Source organism: Salvelinus sp. IW2-2015, unplaced genomic scaffold (assembly GCF_002910315.2).
Source record: "Salvelinus sp. IW2-2015 unplaced genomic scaffold, ASM291031v2 Un_scaffold1710, whole genome shotgun sequence".
In the NCBI taxonomy this organism is placed as follows: Eukaryota; Metazoa; Chordata; class Actinopteri; order Salmoniformes; family Salmonidae; genus Salvelinus; species Salvelinus sp. IW2-2015.
Genome location: NW_019943100.1, coordinates 79,548 through 90,435, shown reverse-complemented (window position 1 = coordinate 90,435; position 10,888 = coordinate 79,548). Strand labels below are relative to the sequence as shown.

At 42.5% G+C, this 10,888-nt stretch overlaps 1 protein-coding gene and 1 long non-coding RNA gene across 2 annotated transcripts in view; both read right to left on the bottom strand.

Moving 5' to 3' along the window:
• The window catches only part of LOC112071761 (E3 ubiquitin-protein ligase RNF19A), a 48,233-nt gene extending 38,459 nt beyond the window's left edge, over window positions 1-9,774 (bottom strand). The window contains 2 exon segments of the mRNA XM_070439507.1: window positions 1,342-1,824; window positions 9,508-9,774. Coding sequence (XP_070295608.1) covers window positions 1,342-1,824; window positions 9,508-9,660 — 636 coding nt within the window. The 5' untranslated portion in view covers window positions 9,661-9,774.
• Window positions 9,775-9,797: 23 nt separating this feature from the next.
• The window catches only part of LOC139024624 (uncharacterized), a 6,916-nt gene continuing 5,825 nt past the window's right edge, over window positions 9,798-10,888 (bottom strand). Inside the window, exon 3 of the long non-coding RNA XR_011475959.1 lies at window positions 9,798-10,126. This is a non-coding gene — a long non-coding RNA (uncharacterized lncRNA). The remainder of the gene's footprint in view (window positions 10,127-10,888) is intronic.

Sequence of the window (10,888 nt, the reverse complement as noted above, 5' to 3'; positions counted from 1 at the left end):
CACACACACACACACACACACACACACACACACACACACACACAAAATAACACACACATTGAAAAACTGAATAGGCTCTAGTACTAAGCTTCTAAGAAGTCTAAGACCTTCTGGAATGTGTGTATATTAGGAATATGAGTCACGGCTACGAATTCAAGGCTTATGCAATTGTTGGATACTTGAAAGACTTTCTCCTCACGTCCTGGCCCCAGTAATACCTCATCCATAAATACTGGAGGCCCATTGTGTCTTGACTGTAAAATCAACATCGTCTGATGTAGAACGGCCAACTGATGGGGGTGGGGGGCCACAACAAAAAAATTGGAATTCATCATGAGGGGCCACAGTGCGTACCCACATCCACACCCACACATCCAGTCAGAGCCGGCACTAGCCTTTTGGGGAACCTAAATTTAGTTTCCAATTTCCGCAAAAAAACTAAGAGCATCGAAGCGCAAGGCTCAACTTCTCTGCTGTTTTTGGTCCCGTGTTCTACCACGTTGTAACTGCGTGAAGGGAACTCAAGCACATGAGCAGARACTGTGTGGGACTGTGTGAGAAGTCTTGCATCTTGCTCGTCATAAATACGAAAGTCCCTTCGCTGAGAATACCTTTACTCCTGTTATGTGACTCCTGCAGTTCACTGTCCCTGGATAGTTCTGACTGACTCAAATATGTTATCCTGAATCTACGAACGTAATTATCAGATGGTGTACTTGTTACAATGTCTCTATCTGCAGTCAGGCAGTCAGTCAGGCAGTCAGGCGCAGGCCAACCTCCCTGAGCTGGTACTATTGACTCCCTGAATATGATTCTTCTGACTCTATAAAACGAATCTGAATCAGTAGAATGAACTGAATGACTAAGTGTCTATACCTGCAGTCAGGCGCAGGGCACCTCCTGAGCTGGTACTATTGACTCCCTGAATATTGATTCCTTCTGACTCTATAAACGAATCTGAATCAGTAGAATGAACTGAATGACTAAGTGTCTTATACCTGCAGTCAGGCGCAGTGCACCTCCTGAGCTTGGTACTATTGACTCCCTGAATAGATTCTTCTGACTCTATAAAACGAATCTGAATCAGTAGAATGAACTGAATGCACTACTGCAGGGCAACCTCCTGAGCTGCGTACTATTGACTCCCTGAATATGATTCTTCTGACTCTTAAACGAATCTGAATCAGTAGAATGAACTGAATGACTAAAGTGTCTCTACCTGCAGTCAGGCGCAGGTGCCACCTTCCTGAAGCTGGTACTATTGACTCCCTGAATATGATTCTTCTGACTCTATAAACGAATCTGAATCAGTAGAATGAACTGAATGACTAAATGTCTCTACCTGCAGTCGGGTGCAGGACACCAGCGTGTGTCCGGGTCGGCTGCCAGAAACCGTCTCAGCTGGTACTCTTCGAATCTCTCCAGCAGCGTCAGGTCATCCAGGATGGCGCGCACATCTTGAGGCGCAAACGCCTCGGGGCACTGCGGACAGGCGATGCCCACCCTGCTCTCTGAGATTTCGATCTTCAGGTACTGTCTCAGGCAGTCATAGCAGGCCCGGTGGGAACAGGAAGAAAGGCGAGGGAACCGGCATCGTGGTTGGCTCAGGAGGCATAAAGGACACTCCTCCAAGTGGTGATCGTCCAATAGCTGGTCCTGGCTGGAAGAGGAGAGGGATAGGACACCTGTGGAAGAGCTGTTGGCTCCGCCCCCGCAGCATTCCGCCTCCACCGCAGCGCCAGGGTCGTCACCCGTCACCCCTGACGATGCCACCTCYAAGTCGCCTTGCTCGATCCCGCCCTCTTCGGCTGTGATGTTCTGGTCCTGCCAAATGGACAGACAGAAAGGTTAGAAAAGTAGCATTAGTGTCCAGAGCTGCTTAGTCGCCAAAGTACTATATGTGTTTTCACCTTTCACTTGATAAAACTCACAAAAAAAATATATCAGATGTTTTCTGTACTAACAACCATCATCGAGCTGAACGTATCTCTACATCTAAATGTAGCTGATGAGCTTGGAAACAATGTGCTCTAGTTCTCCAGTGGATGAACCCATACCGTGAGAGAAATCAGAGAGGAACCCATACCGTGAGGAAGGACAGGAGACCCACATTACTCTCTGTTCGTGTAACTTCTCAATTATCAGATTTACATCTAGATGTTGGTTAAAATGAATGAGTAAATATGAAACTATTTGTGAAAAGATGTAATGTGATGTTAGCCTTCTAAACGAGAGTATGGATTTTCATATAAAGTTTAACTTGTCAGTGGCCAGACAGTATATCAAMATATTGTTTTGCTACATGTGCTCATAAGCATAGGGGTGTTGTCAATAGTAATCATATGCACATTTACCTGAATTCTACTATTAGCTTTGTGACTTTGAATCCAATCAGGAAGTTTATCGTGGCTAGTTTATCCAGTTKTATTGAGTCTTGTGTCACCATGGATACTCCTGCTGTTTTCAAATCTCTCAGACGGATTCTACTGTTACATAGTAATATGCAAAGCCTGATGTCTAAACTGGACTTTCTGGATGTCTGGGTGCTTGACATTAGTCCAGACGTTCTGGTTTACCTCAGAGACCTGGCTGAAMAATTMGATTATGGATAAGGACGTTGCCATTGTGGACTAAAACATTTTCAGATGTTTTTTTAAAAGGGGGGAGGGGCTATTTATGTAAGATCTTCTCTCATTCTGTCTTAGCATCTCTGTTCCCAAAATGTGGGAGCTGTTGGTTATAAAAAAAAAGTGTCCATAAACTAAAATATGCATATATTTATTGCTGTGGTCTTCCGCCTCCCCCCCAGCCGCTCGGGCGAAGGCTGTTGACATGATTTCTGATTATTTAAAACGATTTTTGGTATCTGAACTGGTTYTGCTTGGATATCTAAATCTAGACTGGTTTACACATGCCTCAGATCAGATTAAAGAATATCTGTCTTGTGTTCAATTTGACTCAGCTGATAACGAAACCCACTCAGATGACTGTAAAAAAAAAACTAGCAAACTCCTCATTGATTGACCTTATCCTGACTAACAGTCCCCATTAGTATTTGGCTAGTGGTGTTTTTGCAAATGATATCAGCACCCAATGCCCTATAGCTTGAATTATAGATACTTAATTTAAAAACTCTGACCCTTGTATAATTGTGAAGATACTTTTTTTCTACTAGCAGCATACCAGACCCTGTTTTGGCACTTACATTCTTCTCATCCCTTTTTACCTCTCTGACTGATAAACATGCCCCTTTCAAGCAACTCGGAGTCAAAAACCGAACGAATCGATGGTACTCTCAGACCTCRTCTTGATAAGAATTCAWGCCTGGGCCAAGYCTAAAGAAACTGGCTCGTTAGCTAATTGGCAGCTATTTAGGCAATTGAGAAATAGGTGCACTGCCTTGGTTAAACAGGCCAAATCAAACTACTTCCTTACTGCTATGACATACTGTTACTGATCCCTCTACATTATGGAAAACTGTTGATTCACTGAAGCAGGGTAATTCCTCTACTTCACTGTCTAAGCAAGTCGTTTTAGACTCCTGCGTATTTACTGAAAAAAACGTAACATTTGTGATACATTTTAAAATCAGCATTTTATCCTCAGCTGGTTTCCTATTTGTAAGACATGGTGGTTATACTGGTTTTGGCCAGTGAGTTGACTGTTCTTCCCACATACAGCATCCAGATGAATATTCAGTCAACKTCACGTGATTTATTTTTCTCTTCTCTTTTTGACAGGAACAGAAGTTCCTGCTGCGTTATTACCTATCGACGCCAAGACGTCATTACATTTGGACAATTTTGACCCGTCTTTGGTTAAGTATGTAAGTGGCCCCTCATTGCTGGTAGATGATCGTGTTGTATTCCGTTGCTTCATCTGTCGGTCAAGCCTTTTCACACTTGAAGTCTGATTTTCAACCACTGCAGGTGTCACGACTTCCGCCGAAGTCGGGTCATCTCCTTGTTCGGGCGGCGCTCGCCGGTCTTCTAGCCATCATCGATCCAATTTTCATTTTCCATGTGTTTTGTCTTGTCTTTCCTCACACCTGGTTTCAATCCCCTCAATCACTTGTGTATTTAACCCTCTGTCCGTCCCCCCGTCCCCCATGTCTTTGTGTGGGATTGTTTATTATAAGTGCATTGGTGCGTGACGGGTTTTTGTACCCATATCTTGTTATTCAAATGCCGTTGGTTTTGCTATTAAACTGCTCCGGCTATTACCAAGTTCTGCTCTCCTGCGTCTGACTTCCCTGCCACCGGTTACACACCCCTTACATCAGGAGGTCACTATTGGATCTAAAGTTACTGCCAAATGCATAATAACAAAATGCACGTTTTCTTTTTTCTTTTTTACAGATACAAAGCATATCTGACTTTTGTTAATAGGAAGGAAATTGTCCAGGCCACTTTTATGTCTATTTTAGATTATGGAGATACTACTGCTGATGGTTCCAGAACACACCATTGTGTTTTGTATTAAAAAGTGGGTTGGGCCTCTTTGTATGTAAGGAGAGAGCAGTATTCTTTTGTGTTTATCGACAAAGCACTCGTGCAAAAACGTCCTATGTATCTATCATCATTAATTCAATTTAGACTGGGCCCAGATTCACAAAACACTTCTTATGAAAAAACTTAAGAAACTTATAAAAAAATAAATGTAAAAAAGTGCAATTCCTCAACAATATTTTAAGATTTAATGCTTTTCTTACGAACTTCTTAAATATCTTCTTGCGAATCTTCTTAAGATGTTTGTTACTAGGCAACCGATTTAGCTAGCTATCTAGCTAGCAATGGCAATCATGTTAGCATATTTCATACTGAGATAACTGTTCTAAAACGTGTTCTTTGGGTTTAAAATAATCTATACTGAAACTTCCATATGAAGTTTGAGTGAATTAAACGTGTTCAAATGCTTTCATGAGCGTATTCTCTCACTGCCCAGAGTTTAAGACGAGGGTTTAGCTATATTGGAACTAAGAACAAATCCAAGAACTTCATTTTTAATCATCTAATGTCTTCTTAACTTTTTGCTTAATTAAAACTTCTTATGGCTGCAATCCCGGTAACGGGATCGATATGACAAAAACAAAAAAAAGTGAATAGCGCAAATAACATTTCCAATAACTTTATTGAGGAATAGCAACTTTGCTTAACTTTCCTCATAAGTCTATAGTTAAGGGGGAAAAAATGGCAGTTAAGAATACATTTCTTCTTAAGTAGGTTTTGTGAATCCGGGCCCTGGTCTCAGGCTTGGTCTCCACAGAGTTGGGTAAAGTTGCTTCTTCTTATAAACAAAATATGTAAATAAGTTTATTTTTAAAGTTTTCAGACCCTTTTGCTATAAGACTCGAAATTGAGCTCAGGTCCATCCTGTTTCCATTGATCATCCTTGAGATGTTTCTGGAACTTGATTGGAGTCCACCTGTGGTAAATTCAATAGATTGGACATGATTTGAAAAGGCACACACCTGTCTATATAAGGTCCCACAGTTGACAGTGCATGTCAGAGAAAAAAACCAGGCCATGAGGTCGAAGGAAATGTCCGTAGAGCTCTGAGACAGGATTGTGTCGGGGCACAGATCTGGYGAAGGGTACCAAAACATTTCTGCAGCATTGAAGGTCCCCAAGAACACAGTGGCCTCCATCATTCTTAAATGGAAGAAGTTTGGAACAACCAAGACTCTTCCTAGAGCTGGCCGCCCAGCCAAACTAAGCAATCGGGGGAGAAGGACCTTGGTCAGGGAGGTGACCAAGAACCCAATGGTCACTCTGACAGAGCTCCAGAGTTCCTCTGTGGAGATGGGAGAACCTTCCAGAAGGACAACCATCTCTGAAGCACTCCACCAATCAGGCCTTTATGATAGAGTGGCCAGACGGAAYCCACTTCTCAGTAAAAGGCACATGACAGCCATCTTGGAGTTTGCCAAAGGCACCTAAAGGACTCTCAGAACATGAGAATTAAGACTCTCTGGTCTGATGAAACTCTTTGGCCTGAATGCCCAACGTCACATCTGTAGGAAACCTGGCACCATCCCTACGGTGAAGCATGGTGGTGGCAGCATCATGCTGTGGGAATCTTTTTCAGCGGCAGGGACTGGGAGACTAGTCAGGATTGAGGGAAAGATGAATGGAGCAAAGTACAGAGAGTTCATTGATGAAAACCTGCTCCAGAGCACTCAGGACCTCAGACATGTACATGTAATATTTGAAAKATTTCTATAAACCTGTTTTTGCTTTGTCATTATGGGGTTGTGTGTGTAGATTGATTGAGGGGGGGAAACGATTTCATCAATTTTAGAAAAAGGCTGTAACATAACAAAATGTGGAAAAAGTCAAGGGTTTTGAATACTTTCCAAATCCACTGTATTTATGCTCATCTGTAAAAGAGACCCTAGTCTCAGTCTGACTTCCCTGTCATAAAGTTTATGCCTGTGCTTAGCTCCATTCCGTTTGTTTTTATCCTAAAAAAACTCCTTAGTCGTTGCCGATGACAAGCATAACAATAACATGATGCAGTCACCACCATGCTTGAAAATATGAAGAGTGGTAATCAGTGATGTGTTGGATTGGATTTGCCCCAAACATAACACTTTGTGTTTTTGGCAGTTTTACTTTAGTGCCTTATTGCAAACAGGATGCATGTTTTGGAGAAAAAAAACATTCTGTACAGGCTTCCTTCTTTTCACTTTGTCATTTAGGTTAGTATTGTGGAGTAATTACAATGTTGTTGATCCATCCTCAGTTTTCTCATATCACAACCATTAAACTCTGTAACTGTTTTAAAATCACCATTGACATCATGGTGAAATCCTTGAGCAGTTTCCTTCCTCTCTGGCAACTGAGTTAGGAAGGACGCCTATATCTTTGTAGTGACTGGGTGTATTGATACACAATCTAATGTAATTCATGAATAACTTCACCATGCTAAAAGGGATATTCAATGTCTGCTTTTTTATTTCTTTTTTACCCATCTACCAATAGGTGCCCTACTTTGCGAAGCACTGAAAAACCTTGTGGTTGAATCTGTGCTAGAAATGTACTACTAGACTAAGGCCTTACAGATAATTGTATGTGTGGGGTACAGGTTAGCCGAGGTAATTTGTACATGTAGGTAGGTAGGGGTAAAGTGACTATGCATTGACAACAAACAGCGAGTAGCAGCAGTGTAAAAACAAAGGGGAGGGGGGTGTCATTGTAAATAGTCCGGGGGGGCCATTTGATTAATTGTTCAGCACTCTTATGGCTTGGGGGTAGAAGCTGTTAAGGAGCATTTTGGACCTAGACTTGGCGCTCCGGTACTGCTTGCCGTGCGGTAGCAGAAAAAACAGTCTATGACTTAGGTGACTGGAGTGGAGTCTTTGACAATTTTTGGGGCCTTCCACTGACACTGCCTAGTATATAGGTCCTGGATGGCAGGAAGCTTTTCAGTCTGCACCTCAGGGGTTTGTGATATATGGCCAATATACCACGGCTAAGGGCTGTGTCCAGGCACTCCGCATTGCGTCGTGCTAAAGAGCAGCTCTTAGCCGTGGCATATTGGCCATTTACCACACCCTCTCGGGCCTTATTGCTTAAATATATATGAGTACTTCATAGTTCATAATATATGGTGATATATGTGCACAAGAAAAAAGGCACACAGCACAAACGATTAAGACTCAAATGTATCGTTTCCCTTTGTGACCTCAGGAAGTCACTGGAAGGTCGCATCTTAAAAACMAAATATGTCCTCTCAGGTCCACCCATGGCTGCACCCTTGCCCTGTCATGTGAAATCCATAGATTAGGACCTAATTAATGTATTTCAATTGACTGATTTCCTTATATGAATTGTAACTCAGTAAAATCTTTTAAATTGTTGCGTTTATATTTTTTGTTCAGTATAAATGATATCAAAACACAAAAAATGACCCAGAGCTTTAATATCCAAAACAATTCTTACCGAGGCCAGTCTCAATGCATGTTGTGGTGGCAAGTTAAAGGATATTAGCTAACTCTGTAAAAACTCTTGCTTGCAGGCAGTTGAAGAAAATATCTTCTTTCTCGGTCACCCGCCAGGTGAAAAAACATGATTATATAAATCGATATAAAATGCAATTAACCACGAGAAAGATTTTTGTTGGAGCTGACAGCTGCTCTCCTCCCTCACCTGAAGAACATTTTAAAACTGCAACAGCTGCTCTGTCAGTTGGAGGCGGGGCTGGGGGCAGGACTCGGGAACATTTCAAATTGTGATTGACAGCTCGGGAGAAATATGTTCTAGGTTCATGTGTCTTTTTTGAAATAAATATAGCTCTTCCTCTGTTTCATATGTACCAGTCAACCTCAATAGCTGCATATTACATGTTCAACTTTTGCATACAAACCCCACTTTGAAAACCTAATGCCAAGATACCCACAGGTCAATAGACTCAACATTACAACGCGGCACGATACGTGTCGCTAAAAAAAGATTTCATTAACATAAACAAAAACAAAAAAAATCTATGAGATGCTCAAGTTATAACTTTCATAAATATATTCTCGACATATATGTAAATATATTTTTTAATTCCCTCCTCATATATGTAAATATATTATAATAGATTCGTTTTCCATACGGTGAGGGACTGTTCATCAAGAGAGAGACAGAGAGCGAGAGCGAGAGGTAAAGAGAGAAAGGGGGAAAGAGAGGAGAGTGTGTGTCTGCGCGTGCGCGCATTGTGTGTAGATGGCGGGTGGAGCTCTGATGTGAGCTACTCTGTTTCTTGGCAACAGAATGCACAGGTTGATGTTTATTGGGATGAGCGATTTCCTCTAGATGGCCAGCTACAAAGTCAAAATTGGCTGTATTGTAAAAATGCATGAAATCTTCGCTTTTCGGTCTTCATTTAAGGTTAGGGATAGCAGTGCGGTTAAGGTTAGGGTTAAGGTTAGGTTTAAAAATAGGATTTTGTGACTTTGTAGCTGCGCTAGCTAGTGACCACTCTGCACAGATGCCTCCAAAACAAGGTTCATGACGAGAAACACTAACCTGCACAGAATGCAGGAGACACTTTGACAACTGGCTAATTGAACAAACACTCTGCAGGGCCGCAGGGAGGGGGACGAGAAAACAAACACACAGAGGCTGTCTATGTCTGACACAGCATCTTACTCTCTAAGTACTGTAGTACACTGCTTTTGACCGGAACCACTATAATAGGAGAGACCCTGGATGTATCCCAAATAGCATCCTATTCCTTTTACAGGGTATTGGTAAAAAAACAAGTGTGTTACTTAGGGAATAGGGTGCCTTTTCCCCATAGGACTCTGGTCAAAAGTAGTGCACTATAAAGGGAATAGGGTGCCTTTTCCCCATATGACTCTGGTCAAAAGTAGTGCACTATAAAGGGAATAGGGTGCCTTTTCCCCATAGGACTCTGGTCAAAAGTAGTGCACTATAAAGGGAATAGGGTGCCTTTTCCCCATAGGACTCTGGTCAAAAGTAGTGCACTATAAAGGGAATAAGACGCTGTCTTTCTCACCTGGTCTGCATGTTCGCTGGGTGTGAGAGTGATGGAGACCTCCTCCTTGTTGTGGGCCCCAGCAGGCCTCTCAAGCCTGGGGTCGGATTTAGGCTTCCGGCTGAAGAAAGAGAGGAAGCTGAGGGGATGAGTCTGCTGCTTGGGCCTCTTCATGATCTGGCGATTGGGAAGGAGCGAGCAGGCAGGCAGGCAGGCTAACCAGCATCAGCAGATCAACAGGACACAGACCAAACGTGTGTTGTGTGTGTGTGTGTGTGTGTGTGTGTGTGTGTGTGTGTTGTGTGTGTGTGTGTGTGTGTGTGTGTGTTGTGTGTTAGAGCCCTTCACGGCTCAAAGTCTAGGAGAGGTAGAGCCGCTGCAGTGAACGATGTCGGTGATGGAGGAAAAACGAGAGGAGAGAGAGAGAGAGAGAGACAAACAGAGAGAAATTTTTGTCCGGAGGTGAAGAGGAGGTGATCCCTGTCAAGAGTACAGATCTCAATATCTTCTTCTTTACTTCTTCCTCTCCTCTTTCCACCTCTTCCTCCTCTTCCTCTGTTGCTCCCTCGTTCTCAGTTAGGCTGGAACAGAGCGGCATTCATCCTTCTCTATACCACGGGGAACGAGCGGCCCCCTCGCCCTGCGGAAAGAAAAGAGATTAGCTACAATATTACAAACTAACGCTCGCTCACAGGTAACGTCTTAAATGGTCACCTATTCCTGACACAATGCAGTGCTCTGATCAAAAGCTGTGCACTATTTAGGGAACGGGGTGCCATTTGGGATYCAGYTAACAGAGGAGAATACAAGGCCACGCTTCACAGGATACAGAATGTTGTTCAGCGATCAGTGGGAAAATGGTACCCCTTAACCATTGGGCTCTGGTCACAGTAGTGCACTTATAGGGAATAGGGCTCTGGTAAAAGTGTGCCACTATATAGGAATAGGGCTCTGGTCTACAGTAGTGCACTATATAGGAATTGTGCTCTGGTCTAAAGTAGTACACTATATAGAGAATAGGCTCTGGTCTAAAGTAGTGCGAATAGGGTGCCATTTGGGACTCATCCAGTCATAACTTTTAACAAGGCACACCTGTTAATTGAAATGCATTCCAGGTGACTACCTCATGAAACTGGTTGAGAGAAGGCCAAGAGTGTGCAAGCTGTCATCAAGGCAAAGGGAGGCTACTTTGAAGAAATGAAAAATATAATATATTTCCATTTTTAACACTTTTTGGTTACTACATGATTCCATATGTGTTGTTTCATAGTTTTTGATGTCTAAACTATTATTATACAATCTAGAAAGTAAAAATAAAGAAACCCTTGAATGAGTAGGTGTGTCCAAACTTTTGACTGGTACTGTATGGGTCATGACAGTGACAGACTCTGTTTAATGCCTA